This window comes from Trachurus japonicus, chromosome 20, assembly GCF_045865225.1.
Source record: "Trachurus japonicus isolate A0001 chromosome 20, Traja_1.0".
NCBI classification, from domain to species: Eukaryota; Metazoa; Chordata; class Actinopteri; order Carangiformes; family Carangidae; genus Trachurus; species Trachurus japonicus.
The window spans coordinates 22,023,975-22,049,805 of NC_140926.1; the positions used below are offsets into that span (position 1 = coordinate 22,023,975).

Below are 25,831 nucleotides of genomic sequence, written 5' to 3' on the forward strand. Positions count from 1 at the left end.
AAGTGGAGAAATGCACTTATTTTGATTGCTTAAATCTTAGAAGCTTGGGTATAATCCTATATCCATGTTTCCCACTTGGAAATAGGACTCCACAGATTTTCTTTTCAAAAGCTCTGATGTATTTTAGTTGGAACTTTCACCTAAGATTGTATACCCATGCTGCCCTACAAAGGCAAAGTGCAGTATCTGCATTTTTTTCAATCAAAAGTGTGGCATATTCTCTTCAATCTGGTAGAATTTGATATTGGTGCTGCTAAAATGTCCAGAGTTATTGGGCTTTTTATTTTGCTGTCCATCCAAAAAAGCTCTATGAAACCAAGGCAAAGTGCAGTGTCTGCAAAGAGTACTGTACTCCCTACATTCTATAATTTACTCTATGATTCCATTGGAGTAAAACCAAGCCAAAGTGCAGTATCTGCACCAAAAACAAGGCAAAAGTGCAGAATCTGCCATAAGACTGTCAAAATTGGTCACAAAATATGCCATAAAACGGTCAAATTCGGTCAGAAAGACAAACTACATAATACATTTAATTCAGTCCACCTTTATCTAATCAATTATAGACTTGGTAGTTATTCATAATTTGATGCTTAAACCTGACAATGAAAAACAACAAAAGCTGTTTTTCTCAGTTTGGCATTTTTACAGATACTACACTTTGCCTTTGTAGGGCAGCATAGTTTAATGGATATAATGCAGTCCATCATATTTTAATCATAACATGACCACATTTGTAATGTTATACCTCTGTTCTCTACCAAAATAGTGGATATAAGGGAAACTTGCTAATAGGAGCAAATTGACTTCTTTTCCACTGCCAGTGGAGTTCTTTCTGACACATACAGCTGCAAGGAGCAATGTCATCACATGGACTTCTAAAGCTCACACAGAGGCAGTGGAGACACGGTGAGCTGCTAGCCACTGTGCAAACTGTAAAAAGGATCTGTCACATCTCATCCCCGGGTTGGTACTCCTGTAAAAGTGTCGGAGCGATCCGTGTGAGACCTTTCAATCGGCGACTGTGTGTTTTTAAAACTTCTTCCGAAGCTGCACTCATTCTTTCATTTCTAAACGCGGTGCAGCTGTGGTATTTCTAGTTTAACAGCGCCATGCTGGGCAGGTGACGGGTCTGTCTACATCTGGGCTCTTAGAACACATCACAGCATTGGTGCTGAAGGGTGAAAATTGGCAGCCTCACCTGGGGTTTTACAGAGTGCTGAGCTGATGACGTAAAACACTCACATATCTAACGTTAGAATCTTTTCCATCTCTATTCACATATAATCTTTGTATTAGTCCAGCCTCTGATTCAGTGATTCACCGTATGTAGGCAGTATAGGCTCCACCTGAAAAATTCTGGCCACTGCATTTGAAGGCAGCATTGACACTCTGAGCAGCTGTGCAGCAGATGTGTTTCCTTTGTGTGTAAATATGGTATTATGTGCTACTGTGCTCCTATCTATTGCTCACATGACACTTGGGAATCTCGCTGTCAAGAACAAGTCAACTTTGATTTCATCTGCCGCTTGTGGGAATACCAATGTGTTGTTCCTGTTGCTGTGCCGCTGCCCTAAGTCCCCCAGACAGCACCAGGGTGAGCGTGACATCTCTGCTGTATATGCCACCGTCTGCTGAAAACACCCCGAGGCCACCAGATGAAGAGTCAGCAAAAGTTCGGGCAACGCGTGGATGTCACGACTCCTTGTGGGCCGTGACTCTAACTCACAACAGAACGGTATGACTCAGCAACATGTACCTATGTTACGTATCGAATAACATGAGAAGAGCTATTTAATGTAAAAACGTACTAATGCTCTCACTAGAGATGTGTATTTTTTAAATTCCCTTTGGCTGTTCCCATTTTATCTCTATTTCACCTCTGTCAAACAGGTCAGATATCTATTTACAATAGAATTGCACTTGCAGCTTTCTTCATAGATTTTCCCATTAGAGTCAAATAAATTCATTTTTGAATGGGGTTTTATCTATGGGCAAGTCTTATCCCTAAACGCAATAAATAAACCATTTTACATGAAAAATGAACTTGACGCATTTTTAGATCAAAATAATTAATAGAGAATTTAATTACTGGTCATATAAGCCAGTAGAAGTGATATAATGTGCAATGCACTCTTTACTCTTTGTAAAAGACCTGCTTGCCTGTGTAGTGTTTAAGCAGTTTTCTCTGTTTCATTCAAACACAAGAAAGTATTTCCTATTCACTTCAGTGTGGATACACCCTCACTAAAAAACATCTGGAAAATCCAATTGGTATTAGAATTTTCAAAAACATACCACATAATAAATAAACAAAACATACTGTATTGATCAGTGTGAAGTGTATTTCCTCTGTTCCCATCGAGAGAAGAGTAAAAATTCTGCATACATTTTTAAACCCAGGGTTATACAGTAAAACCAAAGCGCAACATAAAAAGACAAACAACAGTGTTCCCAGAAGCTGAAGAAAACAGCAAAACCCAACTACTAAGATGGTGAAACAAAGGATTGTTTGATATTTTAGTTTCAGATTGTCTTAGAGATGAACTGATTGTTGAAACAGCTGCAGATGTTTCTTTTGTTTGTTTGTTTTCTTCCTTTTTTGGCATCTTTTAATATCTGAAAGCAAATAATGGTCCATTCCAAGTTTTTTTTGGTTTGTTTTTTCATAATTATTGTGCCAGAAAGTGACGTAAAAAAAAAAAAAAAAACTAAATAAAATATCAAATGCTGTATTTTTTTTTTTTAAATGTGATCTCCTGCAGTAAAGTTACAAGTGAACAGGTGCAACACATAATTAATTTTGGTAGAATAATTATGTTTTTCCTCTTATCTACTGAAATATGCATAAAAGGGTTAGGGGTTAGGGTCAGGCTGCAAAACCTCACAAGCACTGAAATAATTGTCTAGAGTGTACATTTCTGAGAGACTCTGAGCCACAGCCTGCTGACTAACTCCAGTGTTGCTATAACACTGCACCATAAGACAGTCAAGGACTGCGGCTGCGTTACGTGAGCTTCTCCACATTATTACTTTGACCTACACACACATTCCTGCTACAGACGGCATTCTTCTTACCTTGTCCTATCTTTCCATTTACCTCTCCTTCTCTGTGCAGCGCCTACATACATACCCAACTAACACATCATCCATCCTTCACCACTGGCACTGAAAGATTCGTCAGCCCCGTGACTCCAGACCTCCTTCAGTTCTTTGGTTGGGGGAAAAAATGAAACAACCCACCTGGATTAGAAAATGTAACCGAACGCCTGGTACCGGAGAGAAAGAAAAGTAAACACGGGGATAATGCCATCTCTTTTACACTACCAACTGTGCTGCTACGATCCAAAGGGATTATAAACAACTCAAACAAGCAGTACTACTTCAAACAATAAAATACCTTATTAAACCCCAACACGAGAGGGCCTTTGGGAAGGAAGACTTTTGATGTGTACACAATCCCTGCAGTAGTGAATATATTTAGTCTCACACCAAGAAAAAAGAGCAAATCACTCTCCTGACTCCATTCTTCATTCTGAGGGATATCAGGAGCCAAATTCAATAACAACCTTAGATCATCGCCCAATCCATCTCTGAATCATCCCATAGTCTTTGCATAGCCTTAGCCCCCCGGCATAATTTAACACTGTCAGACTATGAACTCATCTCCTCCATAGAAAATGAATGGGCTGGGTTCCAAGAACAGGATACCATCACAGAAATCCCTCAAACTTCTCTGGAGCGGTTAAATTTAACAAATTTCATCTGTGTCAAAGTAATATCTGAAATGGACTAAAGGACTAATGTTTTCTAAAATGAGGGAAAGTAATTTGACCTGCACCTTTAGTTTACTTTGCACATATAGGATATAACTAGTCTTTTTATGGAGATATGGAGACTTAAACTCATGAAAAAAAGGGAGAGGAAAAGACACGAAGAGAAGATATAGGTTTCAAAGACACACTTAAGAAGGTCATTTGAATTTTATTTTAAAAATGAGTAGAAGATGCTTAAATTATATTTTCAGAAAATGTCCTTGGTTTGTACCAGACATAAAACAGATGAAAATCACTACTACAGCTCGGTGCAAAAAAACAGAGTCTTCACCAGCCAAGATCCACATATCTTTGTTGTCCCTGAGACTGAATGAGTGCTTTGCGGTACAAGAGAATGAAAAGAAACACACATCAATACTGCCACCAGCTCTTTTCAATGCAGTGATTGTGGTTATATTCTTCATGAATTAGCCCTGGGCCTCTCCATGTCTGATCCTAACTGGATCAAATTTCCCAAATCAGTCATGTGGAATCGGTAATGAAGGCGAGTGGAGGGGTGGGGGTGGGGGGTAGTTTTGTTCACTGGAGCATCCAAGTTTTGAATCGCGTAATCATGCTTTTTTTTTTTACAGCCATGCCCGTACCTCAGATGAAGAGGAAGAGAGAAGCAAAGGTCACTTCTTGCATTCAGAGTATTTACTAGGTCATTTGGCCGTTCAGCTCGGGCATGGGATTAAAAACTTTAGGACAAAGTAATGCAACCGAGCTTCCCTATCTAGACTTTCATGGGCCAACATCATTTAGTCAGGTATAGATGTGTGCCAAGAACCTCGGCTTTGGGCCAAATTGAAATATCTCAACAACCAATGAATGGACTGCTATGAATGTTTGTAGAGATTTTAACGGCCCAACAGGTTTGATGATCCCTGACTTTTGTCAAACACCATTTGACATTTTTGTTTTAATAAAATGTTTTACTGGATGGACAGGGAAAAAGAGGATGCATCCTCTTTCCTTTGGATCCACAATGAGGTTACTATTAATATTGAAAGAAGTTTCTCACAAATTAGTGGATGGGCTGCCATGAAATTTGAAAATTTGCTGATAATGACACCATGAGGTCAAAGTTTAAATTTGCTACGACCTAGAAAACAACCACAAAATGAACATCCAGTTGTTTAAAGAAAGCATATTCATTGATTGATTATCCTAATACCATACTGCCCTACAAAGGCAAAGTGCAGTACACTGTATCTGTAAAAATGGCATACTGAGAAAAACAGCATCAAATTATGAAGAACTACCAAGTCTATAATTGATTAGATAAAGGTGGACTGAATTAAATGTATTTTGTAGTTTGTCTTTCTAACCAATTTTGACCATTTTATGGCAGATACTGCACTTTGCCCTAGTTTTGGTGCAGATACTGCACTTTGGCTTGGTATTAGCTACAGATACGGCACTTTGCCTTGGTTTTACTCCAATGGAATCATAAAGTAAATCATAGAATGTAGGGAGTACAGTACTCTTTGCAGATACTGCACTTTGCCTTGGTTTCACAGTGCTTTTTTGGATGGACAGCAAAATAAAAAAGCCCAATAACTCTGGAAATTTTAGCAGCACCAAAATCAAATTCTACCAGATTGAAGAGAATATGCCACACTTTTGATTGGTCAAAAAAAATTGAAAAAATGCAGATACTGCACTTTGCCTTTGTAGGGCAGCATAGTAATACGTGTAAATGCAGCTATAGTCATATTACTAAACAGAAAGGCATGCAGTAGGGAAGAGTGCATTATTACCAAAAAAGAAAGCACCATCCAATGTGCTCTTGATGAAAAAGTTGTTTACCAGAGCCATGTTATTGATAGCAGTGGCCAATTATTAGGAACAAATAAAAGCTTGAATTAAAAGCTTAAATTCTACATTCTATAATCCAATTAGTGACTACGTGCAATTAAGTAAAAGAAAGACGGTAATGAATTCAACACAATAATTCAAGCACCAGAAATAAAGATAGAAATCATAATTAGCCCACTTCCCCGCCATTGCAACCCAGTGCACTATATTTATTTCCATCTGTGGCTATTCAAAACAGAAAAACAAAGTACACATTATCTGTGTTCTCCTGCTGCTAAATGTATGTATATATTTATTAAAAAAAATTTTCTTTTACACAATAAACCGGTGACAATATCTTGGGCTGCAACCAACATGGTCTGCAAATGAGAAAATCCACCAGCGAGAGCAAAAGGTACAGAGGCAACACTGTGAATCACCAACATTATTCTGATGACGGGCTCATACAATACCCTAATTGCCTTGAGTTACTATGCAAAGATTAGTCTCCACATAGCAACGAGCCGTCACATGTCACACTGCAATTGAAGTCAGAAAGAATTAGCTGAAACCAAAAAGTATGTATTTGTATATAAAAAAAGACTTGACCACATTGTTAAGAAATTCTCACAAACTGTGACATTACTTGCTGTGAATCCTTTGAAGCTGCTACCTGATTTATTCAACTACACCCTGTGTGATATATATAAATGAGAAGCACTGATATGTAAATAAGCACGCCACACCAGCCATTTACTTTCAACACAGCTCAAAGTGAGTTTTGTGTGAGTTTGTCATATTTTCAGAGCAGATGCCAAGTAAAAAAGCTGTAGTAGAAAGGCTATACTAAGAGCTTTTCCAGTACATGTAGGTCATTTCTTCTCCCTGTGGAAATATAGCCTGTTTTAGGATTAGGGGCTATGATTCATTATGAGTGAATTTAATTACAGTGAGAGGTGGCCAATGCATCCCCGGTTTTAGCATATTAGGGTCCCTTCATCCATTGGATGGTAAATGTCTAGAGGAGAGTGTGGGGGTTGGGGTTGGATAAAAAAGTCTATGTGTGTGTGTGTGTGTGTGTGTGTGTGTGTGTGTGTGTGTGTGTGTGTGTGTGTGTGTGTGTGTGTGTGTGAGGAGGAGAGGATGGTGAAGGAGAGGGGGTAGAACGGCTTCAGGTTACTTTAGCCGAGCAGCAATTTGGACACGTTTACATGGACACATACACACATAATCAGGTTAAGGTGAGAAAGTCGTATAACTAGTTTATGTATTTCCCCTTCTACCCTTTCCTCAAAATGGTCTGACGTCAGAACAGCCCTAAAGTGCACGACTGTAAACAGAGATGACTTTCTATCATTGATACAAAATGTCTTCTACCAGTTTGTTAGAGTAAAAAAATGACTAGAGACAGGTTAGCAGAGTTTTCTAACCTTTTCTAATGTACCTTCACAGCCTCTTCAGATGAGACATTTTTTCTTTCTTTTACCACGAACACAATGCATGATGCAAGGCAGTTGCTTGGTTACTGACCATAGGTTGTATACTACATTTTACGATCCTCTGTGGGATACTGAGCCCACTACAGGGGATAATAAACCTTGCTTTACATTCAGTCTACACACAACACCGCAAAATGGCGAAATCACTTCATAGTAAACTCTACAGAGATAGTATGCCTAGTGGGTTTTTTGGGAAACAGCAGTAGTCCTCTTTGAATAATCATACTCAGTTAAACCTATATCTCTCACTCTCTTTTCCCTCATTAAACTCATCAAATACACAATCCAACAACTCCAAAACGCTCTCATGGATAAGTAACGGAACGTTACCAGACAGAGTTGTTTTCGAGGTAAATTCATGCAAAACCGCTGATGCGCGTTCCCATCGGGGGCAGTTTTTTGACAAGCAGTCTCTGCATTTGCCTCTAAAACAACTCCGTCTCGTAACGTTCCGTTATTATCTCATAGCGTGGTAATGTACAGGTCACAACTTGTCCACCAGAGTGTTTTGGAGTTGTTGAATTGTGTATTTGGTGAGTTTGATGAGGGAAACCAAGAAATCCCATTAGCCTCCGTAGCGTACGTAGTTCTGAGCAGCTCACGGCTCTGCTCCACCGTTCTAAAAATAGCTTGCACCAACAATTAAAGGTAACGATCCTACCCCTAAAACTTTAGGGATTATGGCAATGGGCCAATTTGCCAAAATGTTGAACAATCCCTTTAACTATATGGAAGTGTTGTGATTTATTTGCACAGACATTCTTACTACCCAGAGGATGAACCCTACTGACTTTTACTATGGCAGCACTATGAAGTTGTCATTTTCAATAGTTCAATAGTCAATAGTTATGAACAGATACTGAGGACGACTTGTAACTACATTTCCTGTATGAGACATCTAACAAATTACCAGACAAATTACTGTAACACTGTGCTAATTAGCAAATGTTAGCATGCTAACAAGCTAAACCAAGATTATGAACATATATATATACCTGCTAAAACAGCCTGTTTGTGTCATCATTGTGAGCGTATTAGTTTGCTTACAGTGTGTTAGCATTTATCTACAGCCTCACATGACACTGTGACTAACATTTACCCTTTGTTTCCAGCTACAAGGTGTGTAGGAGTAGACATGGCTGCTGTGACAATAAAGAAAGGCCACACTGCCATACATAGATTCATAGTTAAATCTCCTTCTGTTCAGAAGTATGTATTGCAAACACAGACAAAGACAGATTTTTTTTGTGAGTTTATCTACTCCATAGATTTGTTTTTTCAAGCAAACTTTGGATGATATTACATGCAACAATGCGTAGAAACCAGGATAAGGCTACACTGTACTGTACATGGATAAATAATCAGATTTCACCTTCACAAATTCAGCCGTGTTAACCAGATTATTTCCTCCACCTGTAACCTGAAAAAGGAAACTTGCTTTCTCACTCAGATGGACATTTCAGAAATTAGACTACAGCTCAAAGTGGGTAGTAATCTGATTACTGTGGCGCTTCAGTGTTTGTTAAGAGTCAAATTCAATGGCGTTTTGATAGATGTTGAACCTGGGGTCCCGTAAGCAGCAGAAGGTAATACATAATGAATCAATCTCAAAACGCACTTGACACAATGAGCGGCTCTCTGGATGTACCTGGAGTAGGAAAAACAACAAGAGATGGGGAAACTCAATATCCCTGTAATCTTAAGGAAACATTTGTAACGTCTCCAATCTCTTGTCTGCCGGTGTATCCGTATGAAAGCCAATTTCAGACGCACCGACATCAAACTGCTTTGATTTCATTCAGATATCCATGTGAAATGCAATTAGTGTGTGAAAAATGAGCACCGGTCTATGGCGCCTCATTTCATTTTGAGGAGAAGTAGCCTCTGCACTCTGATGCCCGACAAACACCTCTCTCCTACGTCTCTCATATCTCCTCTTTCTTCTGCTTTCCAACTGACAAAAATATATTTCAGAGAAAGAAAAACGGTCTTTCCACCTCTTCTTTAAAGCCACAAACCTCAGTAACAAGTGGCAGACATTTAACCCAACACTTTGTAATACATGAACCGCCCGTTTCCAGTCGAGCCCTGCCATGCTTACATTATTCAGTGAAGTGGAGAAAAATGCTTGATACCACTGTTGTAGCAAACACAATAGTCTCCAGGCCACCTGTTATCCACTTTGTAGAGGGAAAATAGAGATCGAAAAACTTCACTTTTTGTGTGTATTCATAGTATGTCTATACTCTCAGCACAGGCTCAGGACCTCTCCTGAATTATTCAACATCAGACCTGTTGGGGATGTCGAAAATTCAATACATCAGCACTTCAGGAAACTTCAGCAACCAAATACCCAGACAAAAAAAAAAGGCACATAAAAGAGGAAACCGAAAAACATAAAATACACAACTTCAAACTGCTTCACAACTCCCTTTGCTCTCGCCATATCCCTTAATATTTAATTAAGTTTGAATATCACTCGCTACAAGAAACATTATCTCACACTGATACAGTACATCCAAATGCCAAACATGATGCACCTCTGTTTTCACCAAGCCAACATCACCAGACCAACATAAATTTGCAGACTCTCACCGAGGGGGTGAGACGAGACGAGACGAGAGGACGGTGAGTAAATCCAAGCTGTAAATAATGACTTCATTTGGCAAAAAGATAAACAGCTTCTGTAATAAGAGCAAACATATGAGGAGTAAATCACTGTAGACTGAGACTGAGAACATGTTTTTCTAAATATCTGTGATCTCCTTTGCTCTTGTAAAGGATGTCAGGTGTAAAAGGCTGCGGCTGGAGCTTATTTAATACAACATTTCAATTCACAAGATTTTTTTTAATCCTACAGTTATATCTCAAGAGTCAGTGTGTAGACTCACTGGAGAAAAAATGTGTCTTCAGAATTTATAGGGCGAAGCAGCTGTAAGCCGCCGCAGACACGCAGTCGACCCACTTGGGGGCTTTCACTGATGTTGGACCTTTCAAACTGTGCCGTGTGATTGACAGCTCCCGTACTCTCCTGGTGGTTTTGATGCAGGTGTTAGGGCAGGACAAATGACACCTTTATCATTCTCATAACTACATACAGCTTGGTATCGTCGGGTAATTCCCAGCGTGGCTCTGCTCAGCTTCCACCTGACTGATCAGCCTCCGTGAGTGAAAATACCTGTGTGGGTGCATCTTGCTCCGTTAAATTTAGACAACATCTTTCATGTCAAAGATTTAGCGTCTTTGTTACATGCAAGCTAAAGATAAGTTCCTCATCGCTGACTATATATTTAGGTTTTTGTCATGGCAACACAATAACAATATTACCACAAATACATATATTGTCATAAACTGAAATGCATACAGTATAAGCAAAATATCAATACCCCGTAACCAAAATATAAACAGCATTAATAAAAAGATGTCACTTATTTTGATCCTATGTTGTAGAGTAGGCTCTTATGTTATGTTATTTTATCTTATATCATCTTAAAAAATATATTGTCACTTTTTAATAGAAATGTGAGCTAGTTCCCCAGTTGGCATCTTCTAATTGTTTGTTTTGCTCTGTCAACAGTCAAAACACAGTTTTTTACAAAATTAATTTCTTAAATTAGAGAAACTGACACTCATGCATATTTTTGACTTTTCCTTAAAGGACAGTTCCGGGCAAATTCAACTCAGGCTGTATGTTCCTAACATTTTAGGTCTAAAAGAAGGATTCTGAAGATTTTCAGTTTAATCGCTCCTGTTTTGCGGTAGTTGCGTCTGTCCCCGCATCACCACGGCAGCGATGAATGGGAGCGGATGGAAGTTCCGCTGCTTAGGCTGTTTACATCCCTCAAAGCCGCATTTTTTTTTCCACAGACAGCGTCAGATGGAGACTCAAACATGCACCGAGAAGTTTATTTATTTCCAGCAAGCCGACATGTTTGTAAAACTAGATCTAATTCAAAGTCTCGTGCGAGACCCAGTTGCCGTGCTCGGTGTGTTCAGGTGCAGTCGGAAGCTCCCGTTTGTGTCATAAACACAGGAATATCAACTCTTGACTTGCTTGAAGTAAATAAACTTCTCGGTGCATGTTTGAGTAACCTGACGCTGTCTGTCGAAAAAAGTTGCGGCTTTGAGGGATGTAAACAGCCTAAGCAGCAGAACTTCAATCCGCTCCCATTCATTGCTGCCGTGGCGATGCGGGGACAGACACAACTACCACAAAACAGGAACAATTAAACTGAAAATCTTCAGATTCCTTCTTTTAGGCCTAAAATGTTAGGAAGATACAGCCCCGAGTTGAATTTGCCCGGAATTGTCTTTTAAATGACTCAAAAGATTATTCGAGTATCAAAACTGTTGATCATTTCTCTTCTGTCAATCAACTAATCCAGATCCAGTAATGATTGAACCGTTTAAGCCACGGTGAGACTCGTTCAGCACGGAATCATGTTATGATGTCGCATCACTATCTGAAGCAAGATGCTGGGATGCTGCTCCATCTGGAAAACACAAGCTGCGTCATAGTTACAATTTGATTTACCAGCACTGAATTTCACAAAATCGGAGCTGAACAACTTTGAGTTTGACCTGCAGATTTGGCAAAGCCAGCCAAAACACAACTCGTCAGACGAACAGGCCTCAGTTTAAATGAATTAGAGGTGTGACTGAGCCCTGAGCTTGATATTTTCTCCAGTAAATCCCTTTGCAGTAATTACTTGGACATGGAGGGTACATTATAGAGGTATAGGCAGAAGTATTTCTCCACTGAAACCCTCACACACATTTATAGTGTAGGTATAAAACATACAGGTGTGGTTTATTGCTGGTTTTTGGTGTTGAATCAATCTCGGTTCATGTTGTACGGTCTTGACTTTGTCCTGACCTCCTGCTGGACTTAAACTTTACTGGACCTCATCTAAAAAATTGCCCCGCTGATGTTGACTCTATCCTTGGCCCGATATGTTTGAGAGAGAGCGCAAGTGTAAACAAGGCTCCTCCTCTGTCCTTTCCCCTGCCCCCGCTGATAACTACCCTCCAGTCTCGTTTACGCTGCTGTTTTTCTGCTCTTTGATTCCCCGGCTCAGATAAAGGCTTTTCCCGCCGTCCCAGAAGAGGCCCCCAGGACGCCTCATGAGCTCCCCCCTCTGTGAGCCCTCGTCCCTGGGTAGCAGGTATACGATGCTACCCCCCCACCCCGTCCTCCTCGTCCTCCTCCCACTGCTCCTTCCTCTGTCAGCTTAAATCACCCTCCTCCTCTCCGGCTCAACATGCTGCTCTCACCACTCCCCAGCTGCGACGGCGTGTTTGCGGCACCAGCGAGTGTGAGCAGATGCTATTGAGAATGACCTTTGCAGCAACGCCCTGTGCTCTATGATTCTAACCCATTTGACAGTGAACATCTAATAGAATGCTAATGAAGTAGCTTGCATAGTAAAATGTTATGCTCCCTTCGCTGTAATTATCTGTGGGACTGCCCCTGATGCCCATGATGCATATTGTTTGATTATTAAACTGAATTATTGTCAAGTGCAGCGGCAGGTCAGAAATGACTCAAGATGCATGCTCACAAAGATGTCCGACGTGTGTTGCAATAAAAAACGATCAAACACGAGCACTTGTTGCAATGAAGAAAACATTTCCATCTTCATAGCCTTGCGATGTTAGGGAGGAGCGATCTCCCAGTAACACTTGAAGACCTGACAAGAGAGTCTTCTATCCAGAGATGTTTTCCATCTTCTTGCTCCTCAGTGAGGTTTCTTTTATTTGCGCTGGAAGAATTCCCTTTGTGAGCGTATAGCAAGAGAGCGCGCACTAATACCGCCTGAATTATAAGGTGAAATAAGTCCATCCATTCCTCGGATGGTTAGTCAGACTGCCAATTTTGAAGACATCTCTATAAATAAGTGAGATTCAGCATAAGGCCTGTGTCTGTGCGCTTGTACCTCCTGTGATGTGGAGCACCACTCTGCCTCAGAGGCTCCGAATTTCTCCACTCACTTGAACATAAACAGATCTATATATAAATATATATATAAAACCCTTAATAGCTTGTAGCAGTAGCTTCACAAAAGTTATTGGAGAGAAGGGAAAATATTGTAAAGTATGAAGCGGGGAGAGTAAGATCTAAATATTGATATGCCGCCTTTTACATGCTGCAAAACAGCACGCCTACTACGGTAATATCTGCTTTGTCAGCAGAGGCCACGCGATTGGCGCGTTTCAACGCTCGCAAATATTTAACCACGCGAACACCCTCCGCGGAAATCATTAATCACGCCAGCGTTTACCAGTAAGTGTTTGTAAAGTGGATGAGTTGCTCCAGCAGTTTTTCTTCGCCTTGTTTAAATATGTGCGTCACCAATTTGCAGCGGGAAAAGCTGTGTAGTTTGTGCTTCTTATAAAAATGTATGTACGTTTCCTCCGGGCTTGATGCGACTGCAGCTGATTCCAGGCCAGTACAATTACCCGAGGCAGAGTGCCAAGGCGTAATGAGACATTTGGTTGTGAAATTCAGAATCTGACAGAATGCATTAAAGCCGAGCAGACTGCAGATGCAAAGGGAACAGCCAGGCCAAAGTGATGACTTCCCATTTCCTGACTATATCATATTTCCCTTTGCTTCCAGCCAAACAAATGACCAAATTGTGCAGCGACTGTGCCTGTTGTTTGGACACAGATTCCCATTGTTTGTCATATTAGATACCCGGATACATCTGACAAAAGAAATTACTGGTCATGTCACTCGAGTGTTTTGCCTGTAACCTGCTTCAAATTGTTAGAGCTGAGTATGAAGAATTAGATGCAGCTGTATCTCTGTATGTGTGTGTGTGCGTGTGTGTGTGTTTTTTTTTTGTCTTTTTTTTTTTGAGAATTCATTTGGAGTAAGGTCATTTTGTTGACATGGTGGGACCTTCTACGTCGCTCACACTGAGTCAGGAGGTCAGGGTGTCCCGCCCGTACTTTTTACAACAGCGGCGTGCCCTTGTGATACCACAACGAACACACACTATGTGACAACTATGATCTAAGGGAACAAATAATGTGACAGCTTCTCAAGCTCCCAGGCAGCCCGCTCTGTCCCGCAGGGGAGTAAATGAATCTGATTTTTCATACTTCTGAAAGGGTTCGACTGAGCTCGGGCACGAGGTCGGATGTAAAGATGTAGCCAATCTGACTTTTTACATGTCTGATGGCGTATTTCTCCCAGACTTTTAAAGCCAAGGACGCCAAGCAAAATCAAATCAATCAACAAACATTAATATATTTAAAGGTACATTGTGTAGGAATTACTCCCATCTAGCGTTGCGGTTGTATATCGCAAGCAACTCAATCGTATTTTTCATGCTGCATTCACGTGAAATTGGGCAGACGGCACGAGGCAAAACAATACACGTGACAATATGTTGTCATGGCGATGTCGTATTGTTTACCTGACCCACGTTTTACCGGCTTTCTCTCAACTTCTGTGACTAAAATGACATCTGGTTTGTTACCGACGGCCGTCTGCCCGACTGCAGGTGAATGCAGCATCAGTGTAACGCTCCATTCCTCCACCTGAGCCGACAGCTCCGGTGTCTCCGCTGAGTTTCCGTGGTTTCCTACCGTCACGCTGCCACTGAACGTAAAAACATGGCGACACCACATGGCAGCAGCACCGAGCTTACCCGCTCCATGGAGATATGAATGATATGAACGGCTCATTCAGAGCTGAAAGGAACACTTCACTTTGTTGATGGGGGGGATTACTGATTAATGAAAAACAGACTTTTGAACAAAATAATACATTTTCGTGAATAGATAACAGGAGAAGTTACACAATGTCCCTTTAAATATATAGTATATGTATGTGTGTGTGTGTTTGTGAAAAAAACTAAAGGTCTACCTGTTGGAAAGGGGCCAGCAAATGAGTTTGTGTATATTCCATGAGGATAAGCAGATCTCTCCACATCTATGAATAAGTAATCAGTCTGCTCACGTCCTGTGGGATTTACTAACAAGAAAAGCAATCAGACACAAGCATGTGTAAAAGAAAAGTACCACTCGAAATACTACTGCACTGGCCTCTCTTCTTTAACTTTCAAATGGCCAACACGCAGGACAAGGACAAAACATTTGGTTCAGAGAACACAGCACAGATGTTCACACACCAAAAAAATATATAGCTATACGCCACCCTCCCCACTTGTCAGATATATGAGATGAGATGTCTGACAGTGTTTTTCTGTAAGACACCATACATGCCCAGACAAGAAAATGACCTTTATCTGAACTCAAGTAGTGTCACAAATATGCTCATACTGATTTATACGTTTCCCTTCAACATCCCCCTGGCAAAAAAAAAAAAAAAAAAGACAGGAAAAAAAAACAGAGGAGAACAAAAGGACAGTCAAATGTACCCTAATTCCAGCTGGAGACGATAATCCAGTTCAGAGGCAGCAAGGAAATGGGCTTGTGAGAGGCAGACCCAGCAAATACATGCAGATGAGAATGATTATCCTGCAGATGAGCGGAAAGATGAAAACTAATTTCATAATAAGACCAGAAAATTCTCCAAGATAACAGGGATCTAGAGAGCTATCCAAGACCCATCTGGCCTGCACTGCAACACGCTAGTAAAGTCATTTTCCAGGCAGGAGCTGTCCATTTACACCGTGGTGCTGAAAGCTATAGGGAGAGCAACATTTGTGCACTCCAAACCCTGTGGGGTGAACCAGCGATTTTACAACAGGCGGCTTCAGCATTAGTACACGACTTCAAAGAAATACGAGTTGTGGATGTGAGTTGTAGTTATATCACAGCAGAGTTTTCAGCTTCTTGGACTACTTGGAATTTTCCTTTTATTCTTCTACTTTCACTACACTACATTACAGAGCAATAGAACAGGCTTTTTTTAGTCCCCTCTGTATCTATCACCCATGTTTACTGGTCATTTCTAATGACTGCACTGGGACTGCAAGTATATTTTCAAGTACTTGATTCTACTTGAGTATTTCCATTTCCAGTATATGTCATTCGGAACACTACAGTACATTTCAGAGTCAATTATTGTACTTTTTGTCAATTATTGTAAATGTACTCTACTGAAGTACATTTCACTATTGCAAATAGGCAAAATGGAGTTATTCAGGCATCAAACCCTGTAGTGTAAACCAACAATGTTACAACAGTCAAAAGTCCAAGCCCCTTTCCTCCGACTTGTCATGCACACATGATTAGTGCAGAGGAGGCAGCTTGATTGACACATCACAATCCAATTGACTAATAGGATTGTCTGTCCCACAGGTGGCTGACTTTTTTCATTTTTGTGAAAACGCATTTAATTAATTGGTTGCAATTGGAGTGTGAAGAGGATTTCAAACAAGTTTGTAAAAAAAAAAATGCTACCGTTAATATTTGAATGTTAGTAACATCTGCTGAAATTCTGAAGTCATGTAATAATCATTTTTAGTGAAGTATGGTATACTGATTGAACATCTGTATTGTTTTAATTGTTTTCATTTTGAGGTACTTCTGTCTCCATTTAAACTTTGTTTTCTCCAATTTAATCTACATTATCGTTCTTCAACTATTTCAAGGAGAAACATTGCGCTTTTTACTTTTTTTAACTTACATTTAGTTGGCAGCCATAATTACTAGTTACTTCCAGCAGAGGAATGTAGCTGATTACAGCTTGTGTGCTGTATCGAGGGAGCAGAGAAGAGTGTAAAGCAGGAGTTTTATTTCTGTGTTAGAGCTACTCTGGATAGCAGCATCTGCCAAATGACTGGGTGTAAAAACTCCTTTGGGCAAATGTGCTTTTGGGCATTATGTACAGTTTAACAACACTTTTTAAGTCAGAATTTAACACTTCAATGGTTCATATCACACTGCACAGTAGCTGTAAGCGAATACGAGTACATTTAATTCGGTGTTGTCAAACACACACTTACAATTTTGATGCAGTTTCCGTTTGAAGAAAAGTTTTAGTCTCTACGTTGTGTTGCTTCTACTTTTTATTGAAGAGATGTATCTTAACACATCCTCCACTACTTGGCTGTACCTGTGGATATGCAATCCATAGCAGAGCAGCAGTGTTACCACAGCCACTTTGGGAGTTCAACCTCACATCACTTCATGTGTCATTTGTGTCCTGATTTGAATGTCATTGGGAGGCTTTCATACTTATATCTCCACCAAAACATGCTCTTTCTGCTTGTACCTTGGCAAAACAGCTACTACACAAAGACACATACAGTACAGTATAGGCTATACCTTTTTCTGGGGACTGATTATGATGCAAATTACCCTCATGTTGTGCAACGGCCTCCAAACTAAAACTGCCCATTTACACAAGCACATACTTCAGCCTGGCTGGAATAAGACACACAACACCCACCCACACAGTCTGTGTTTTGTCTTTTCATTTGTTTAACATTATATAGGGCATTGAGAATATATACAACTCCTGTAAAACAGCGCTGTGTCCCAGATTTTGCAGGTCCTTATGCTAAGAGGTTATTGATATGTGTATTTCTGTGCAGGTGCAATAAGCCTGTAACATATCTGCAGAAATAGGCTATGTGTGGATCAGTTAATCACAAGGTGTTTTTTTGTTTTTTTCAACTAGGGATAGGTTCATTTAAAGGTTCTTGTTTGTGCAAATGCAATCTCTTTTGTATGTCACAATGCACTGCTAAGCCATGCTAATGCTGACCCATAAACAGCCAAAGATCACTTACCTTGCCAACATAGAGTGGTTCATTTCCTGTGTACTCCTCCAATACGAAGAACTGGTTCCATACCCAGCTGCGTCTGTGCCTGTGCAGGACCTCCCAGGGGTCTGGATCTGAGTGTGGGGACCTCTCCAGATCCCCAGAGCTGGGATTCAGGCCCCAGCAGCCCCTCTTCTGCAAGGGAAACAGGAGCGCCAGGAGAGCCAGGGCTCTGCATATGCCTGAGCAACACCACCCCATCATCTGGGCCCCCCTCCAAAAGCAGTACTGAGGCCAGAAGAAAAAAATAAAATAAAAAAAAAAAGGACAGAGAAGCTGAAATGTCAAAACCCTCAGGGTTTTATCCACACAGTCCTGACCCTGTGTTTCACCAGAAAGCAAGAGCAGTCAGACACAGAAACGAGCGCGTGGGTTGAAAAAGAGTCAAGCTCTGCATTTTGCTGTGTTGCTCTTCTTCTTTCCTCATTGGAGACTAAAAGTGGGGTAATTCCCTCCACTTTGGAGCCAGGGAGTTGACATTAAAGCTGGCTAACAGGGTCAATGGCGAGCGGGGAGGCTTCAACACACCGTCTGTATAATTGGCACCTATCAGAAAAAAAGAAAGAGAGAGAGAGAGAGAGAGAGACCGTGGAGAGGGAGGAGGAAAAAGGGGGGAGAGAGAGAGACAAAGGCACAGAGGAGAGAAGAGAAGAGAGAAAGTACCGTCAGCAAAATTGCCTGTGTGACCGCTGTCACTTTAGACATCGAGTGATGCGCCTGCTGATGCAACCATAATGACATTTTTCACCAATCATAGGGAAATTGGTCAAAAAATGAAGAGACAGTAAATACAATCAACACAACGTCCTTCACACACACACACACACCGAAGAGAAAGTGGGTGAGGTCAAACCGTTAATAAGGGGAAGATGGTTGGAGGGGGGGGCAATGACCCGGCTTTTCAATGCACATAAGCAAAGAGATTGCAGAGCGAATGAAACAACAGTGCACGGAATAACAATCAAATGCCATTCAGCTGCCGCCCAATTATCTGGGCCTTACCTCACCCAAGGTCATTATTTTGTCACATTTCCTTTGTATGAGATCATGGAGTAAATGGCGGCGTGGAGTGTTTGGGGGGGTAGGGTGGGGTGGGGTGAGGAGGAGTATCGCCACTCTAACGCTAACAAGCCACATGATCTGTGATGGCGAGCTCTCATCACTGAGATTAAAAATAAATCTGAGCTGTCAGCAGCATGATGGCCCGAGCGCTCCTGACCTCTACTCCCAGCAGTTTGTTTTGCCGGCCCGAGCACATGCGAGGAGGAGGAGGAGGGAGGGAGGGGGGAGAGGGTGTTGGGGAGGGAGAGAGGGATCGAGGGGGATATGTCTCCCTGCCATCGTCGTGCTGTGACAGATCCCCCCCCCCCCTCCCTCGCTCCAAACCCTCACCAAAAGAACATGAAGACTTGTCAAAGCAAGAGAAAAGCATCAGCTCCTGACAGATGATGCTCTTCATGTCACAAAACAGCCTGGCAGCGTCGAGCTGTTAAGCAATTACACAAACTTCATAATATCACTGGCGTCATCTCCTCTGATTTGACACAAGAACAACGACTCCAGCAAATTCCCCTCAATAAATATTTTGAAGGAGGAGAGCTCGCCGGGCAAATTAACGCAATGAATGGAGAGATGATACTGAGTCAGACGTGCCATTTAGGACTTCTCACGCTCTTCTGAGGGAAAGACGTTTGGAAAACTAAGAGCCCCACCGCACGTTCACTACTGTAGGGATACTGCCCTACAAAGGCAAAGTGCAGTATCTATAAAAATGCCAAACTGAGAAAAACAGCTTTTTGTGTTTTTCATTGTCAGGTTTAAGCATCAAATTATGAATAACTACCAAGTCTATAATTGATTAGATAAAGGTGGACTGAATTAAATGTATTTTAAATAAAGTTTATTTTGTAATTTGTCTTTCTGACCAATTTTGACCATTTTATGGCAGATACTGCACTTTTGCCTTGGTTTTGGTGCAGATACTGCACTTTGGCTTGGTATTAGCTACAGATACGGCACTTTGCCTTGGTTTTACTCCAATGGAATCATAAAGTAAATCATAGAATGTAGGGAGTACAGTACTCTTTGCAGATACTGCACTTTGCCTTGGTTTCACAGTGCTTTTTTGGATGGACAGCAAAATAAAAAGCCCAATAACTCTGGAAATATTAGCAGCACCAATATCAAATTGTACCAGATTGAAGAGAATATGCCACACTTCTGATTGGTCAAAAAAAAAAAAATGAAAAAATGCAGATACTGCACTTTGCCTTTGTAGGGCAGAGTAGACTATGTATGTTTATTTCCTCGCTGACCTCTCCATCTCTTTCCACTCTCTCCTCAACACAGAGTATTGGCAGGGTCCCGGACCAAGACGGTAATTGCTTTGGCATACAGTGACCTCTTTCAACCCACTCACGTTCAGCACTTCTCATTTTACTTCCTCTGTCTGTGCCCCTTCCCACCCCCCGACCCCCCTGACCCCCCCACCCCACAAACACAACTCCCCACACATCCTGTTGGAAGTGATTTGCTGTTATTTCTTCATGGCAAAGTCATTACCCAGTGCTAATAATTAACGAGGAAATAAATACCAGCAGCATGATTGTCACCTAGACAGACATGTTTGTGAGATGCATCCTGATCGTGTGAGAATTTATTTTGAAAAGGCTCGAAATCCTTGATGAAAGCATCCCGCTTTTTGATTTTTTTTCCACACAAACAAGATAAAACTTCAGCCAAGAAGCTGCAGAGACACTCATCCTCGTCTGCTTTTGCTCTTTGATTGGTGGTTTGATCAATTAGTCAATCCCCAGAAAAATAGCCACGTCCTCAAGATTTATAAGACTGCAGCACACGCACATACGCACACTCACACACATCTGCACACAGATCCAAAGTCACTGCCTCCGCATGACAATTTAATGGTAGAGGTGGGAAAGTGGAGCAGATCTGGCTTCGGGGCAGCCACGACTTGTGAAGGCAGGTTGCAGCCGTGGTATTGTGGGAAGAGAAGATCCCATCAGGGGAGTGAAGGGTCAGTTCAAGACGAACGGACAACCGAGTTAATGCTTCTCATTTCACTGGACCCTGAACACAACAGGAGATGTGGAGTCAGTGGAGATAACACTAATGTAGTTGTGAGTGCGGCCGTGTGCTCAATAAGGCAGATATTGGCTTTTTTTTTTTTTATTAAATGGCTTTTTCGCTGATTTACGGGCCAGTTGATTTGTTGGAATTATGAGGCGGATCATGCTGCAGGGAAAACGTGTTATTTCAATACATTTTAAAAGGGTTTGTCATTTTCAAAAAATTAAGGAGTACGGTGTCAAATCTAGCTTGAAATTAGCAGCAGACAAAGAGATGGAGCTGCTTCACAGGGGCTTTTACACACTTCCTCTTCCTGTTGGGGTCAGGTGATTGACAGTGGGCAGTAAAACACTCAGTGGGGTGACAACAAAACTCACATAGTGGGAGCTGTGCTTCACACTGGGCAGAGTTATCAAAAAAAAAAAGCACAAAAAAAGACCTTATTGTCTCCAACTATTCAGCCAAAACTGAGAAAAACAGTCAAACCCTAAGGATGGGCATGCATAAGGGAGAATACAGAATGCTTTTATCCTCAGATATCAAACTGTCTATTATTCTTAATCTAAAGGCTCTTTTACCCTTCTGTTGAATAGCTGGGGTGGGTCACACTGCCTTAAAGCACTGCTAATGTTTTGGTACCAAATGTTTTACATGTTTCAGTCGGTTTTCCGCCCCGCAGTTAAAAACAGAAATGGTTCTTTCTTTAAAAAAATAAAAAATATTCAAATATCAGCACAAAACATCCTCATTTTGGCTGCATCAGTCAAACAACACCAGTCTATCGCGATGCTCAAAGTCCATATGGGAGGGGAAGCAGCCTCTGTGGTAGCCAGTGTCAAAGTGATGACGCTAAATTAAGTGAAAATGTGAAGATAAAGCCGTGAATGTAAAGCCCCGCAGTCATCCCCCGGCTCTGTTTCTTTTACACACTGTGTCCTAATCCCATTTGCCAGTCTCACAACAGGATTACCAGTGCTACAGCGCTCAGTAACCAGTCACATGCTTCCTTTGATCCATACTCTCCCCCATCATTGTGTACGTTCAGCGTGGAGTCACTCGTGGGCCAGAATACACAACACAAACTGTAACTGAAGTTAATTTTTTGCTTTGAAACACTTCATGGAGTCATGTCAGTATATTCCTCTTAATCTGGAATCATTTGCTGGCTGCAACACACACACACACACGCTGTGTTTTGGTGACATTTTAAGCTCTCTATTTCTTTAAAAAAAGGTTTAAAAATGTTTGCAGTTAGTCCGTCTTTGTCTCTTTTCATTCCAAAGCAGGGTCAGCCTCGTTGCTGAGCCACACAACACAAACAACAAGAGATGGCCGGGCTTCAGTGTTTCTCTCAAGGACACTTACGACAACAGGCTCCTTGCTGACGCAGGAGCTTGAACCTAAGTCCTGTGGGTGAAGGGTGGTCTCCCCTAACTCACAGACTTATCAACACCTCATCTTGCATTCATTTTGAATTCATCTCACATCCTATAGTCACTATAGCAGATCTGAAGCTGAGCGTCGATGTGCACGTTTCTCCAGCTGCGCATGCAGGAGAGAAAACAAAGATGCAAAGCAACATCTGACAACAGATGTGCAGCTGAGGATGGTGTTGACTCTTCTACTTGAGGGAGGTATGTAATTGGGAAAAAAAACAGTGTATGAAAATATGCAAGAGTTAGATTTGGATGTGTTTTTTCTAAAAAAAAAAAAAAAAAGAAAAGAAAAAGACAGGGGCTAAAAAAGTTGCCGGAACAATATTCTTGAGAAGTCCTTAAAGTGAGAGTTAACATAATCCCTCTGTGTCTCTGCAGCAACATTATAATATAGCAGGAAATCTTAGTGCAAATACAGATGATGTCTTGTGCAACACACTATATCACGCTGTGTGTTCCGCCAACTGTGGTGAGCTCACGGCTTTACAGGGCTACAGAACTGCAAGCAGCACAAGTAAATCATTTTGCACAGTCAGATCCCAAATAAATTGATGCATGTTGCTGCAAAGGGAAAAAAAAACAACATCTTTAAAGGATAGTTTATTCTGCACTGACCCTTAGTGTCAGTTTCTGGGATGCTTCCACACTGCAGTTACTGGTTGCATGCATGTGGAGGTATCTCTGCATGGGTTAAAAAGAAAAAAGAAAAAAAGGTGCAGATTATTAGACTTCCTGACTGGCTGAGAAATAAGTTCCAGGTTTTTTTTTTTATGTCAGTGCAGTTTTTTTCCTACTTCTTTTCCAAAACTAGAAAATGTGCTGCTTAGTTCTGCACTGGGAGACTCTTTGCAGTGTAAATCAGCAGGTTACCCCCCCTCAGGTCGGACTTGCGCACTGATGTGACCTGACTGCTTTAACCCTGCTGTTAAGTATCAATCATTGCGCATTAGCCATCAACACCTGCAAAAAAAAAAAAAAAACGCAGGATGGGGGGCGGAAAGAAAAGTTGGTAAGGCGCACCTGTTCCCAAATCTACCGGAGACGCTTTCCAGAGAAATAAATTCAATAAAAAAAATAATAAATAAAAAAGAAAACATCTCGCTTCACTTACTCAAATCGATTAAACATCTCAACAACTTCAAGGGTTTTGGAGGAATATAGCAGAAGCAGATCGCGGATGGCGGAAAATGAGCACATGATTGGAATCGGGCAGCACGAAAAACACACACACAAACACACACACACACACCGACAGTCAACATCTCTGTGAGCGACCGCCGCAGGGAACCTGTGTCCACGGAATACTAATTACAGAATAAGCGACGGGACAAAATAATGCACAGAATACCTAAGCAGACCATAAAATGAACTGATCGAGGCGCATTGTGGGGGAAATGGGGAAAAGAAAGAAAAGAAAAGACAACACGACACATGATGATGATTGCAACTGTCCTCACACTCACCCAGAGAGAGAGAAGATGGAATAACTTCACAGATGGTGTCTGGGTGTAAAAGTTAAGCCGTCATTTATTTATTTATTTTCCCTCCAACTCCACGCACCAAACAGGAGGAAATAAAAAAAGGAGCTTATGTCAAAAAATGGAAGAGAAAAAAAAAGTTTGCATGGTGAAATTAGTCCCGGTGTCTGTGTGGAGCAGGGCTCTGCTGGAGATCGGGTACCGGATCGCGCGTAAATGCTCACCCTTGGCAGGGATGTGGCAAGTCTGACTCCCTCTCTCCTCCTCCTCCTCTCTCTCCCTCCCTCCGTCTCTCTCTCCCTCTCCCTCCGTACATCCTGCGCAGTGCTGCCTCTGTGCAGAGAACACAACACCCCCCAGCTGCAGGTTTTTTTTTTTTTTTTAGAGGGGGGGTGTTCATCTATCTCTCGCTCTCCCTCCGTCTCTCTCCTCTTGCATAGTCAACAGTGGAGGAGACGCGCATGCAGCAGCTGCGAGGAGGACTCCGCGCGCCGGACCAGACCAGACCAGACCATAGACCAGATCCACGGGAGAAACGCTCTCGCCTGCCTGAGCCCACAGACCCCCTTACTGAGGAGTACTGTGGAGGGAGCCCATCGAAATAGTTTGACCAAAATAAGTTGGCGAGGTTGGAGCCAGGGACACACGCAGCGTTTCTGGCAGACTAGATGTGGAGCCGGATTCTCACCAACCTGCCAAGTTTTTTGGCAGCAGATGGCATGTGTACTGTTAAATGACTGCCTCGGCGGTGAAAAGAAAAAAAAAATCAATACGAGATTCTTGACGCCTTCAACCAGAGGAAAAGGAATTTAGTATTCTCACCCATCCAACACCACCACCAACCACCACCACCTCCCGCCCCCGGTTCACCTTGAGAATTAATTAAATCCTGAGAGAAATGAGGAAGTGTTCATATAAAAAAAAAAGATGATTTCAAGTTGTAAAAGTTGATGCTTTTTTTTTTTTTTTTACTCTTTCTCCCCTGTATGATTTACTCTATCCCAATTTAATTTTCAAATATACATTTTTTTCCCAGTGCATTTCCGCATAGCTCCCATTTCTATTCAGTTTTTGTTTTTCATCCAATTAGCAGCAAACTGAGCTCCCGTGGTGACAGAAGAATGCAGCACGAGTCTGGCCCTCTCCAAACTACAGCACCTCACACACAAACCAATTGTAGCCAGCCAGTATTAGTTACTTCCCTAATTAGTGAGAGAACATATACAGTAGAGTATAGGCTGTGTGCAGCAGCCTCTCTGCTTAATAGCGTAAGAATATCTTCCTTCTCTTCCTCCTCTTTCTCCTTCTCCAGACCTGACAGATTAATGGAGTTTGAACTCATTTGTTTTGTGCAGGTAGGTTTTACACTTTACATTTTTTTGCAACTGTTCTCACATTACGTTTCTCTTTTAAAAAAAACACACACACAGACAAAACAGGGCATTAGTCACAAAAGCATTATGCAGTCTTTGTATTCCTCTCCATGCTCGTTGCATCTCGGAGACAGAATACATTAGAACAGCGATGCTCTTTTTGCTCTTTTCTTTTTTTGTCTCCTCTCCTCTGTCATTTAGGAAAGAGGCGCTGACCCAAACTAATAGAAAGAGCAGCCTCTGTCTGTCATACCTGGAAGAGCAGTTAGAAAAGCTGAAATTCACGATACTAACTGGACAATGCACAGGTTTAACAAAAGAGATAGAGAGAGAGAGAGAGAGAAAAGGATAAACTCCAGAGGAGAAGAATAATATTTCAGGCGGTAAAGAGAGAGGAAGTAAAGGGTGGGTGATGACAAGATAAAAAGGAGGGAGAGCATGTGCAGCTGAGTAAGAACTCAACTTAAAGGAAATACGGAGACAGAGTGCAGCGGTGGAGTGGGTGTGTGATAATAGAGGGAGAGGTGAAAGGGAGGAGAAAGGGGAGGTTTATCGCAGGAGGGAGGAGGGTGTGTGTGTGTTGGTGGGGTGGGGGGGG

The 25,831-nt window shown here is 41.6% G+C and overlaps 1 protein-coding gene across 2 annotated transcripts in view; it reads right to left on the reverse strand.

Moving 5' to 3' along the window:
• LOC146966879 (cadherin-7-like) overlaps positions 1-25,831 on the reverse strand; it is a 157,306-nt gene that overhangs the window by 84,189 nt on the left and 47,286 nt on the right. For both annotated transcript variants that reach the window (XM_085762609.1, XM_085762611.1), the window contains exon 2: positions 17,824-18,402. In XM_085762609.1, coding sequence (XP_085618735.1) covers positions 17,824-18,060 — 237 coding nt within the window. In that variant the 5' untranslated portion in view covers positions 18,061-18,402. The remainder of the gene's footprint in view (positions 1-17,823; positions 18,403-25,831) is intronic.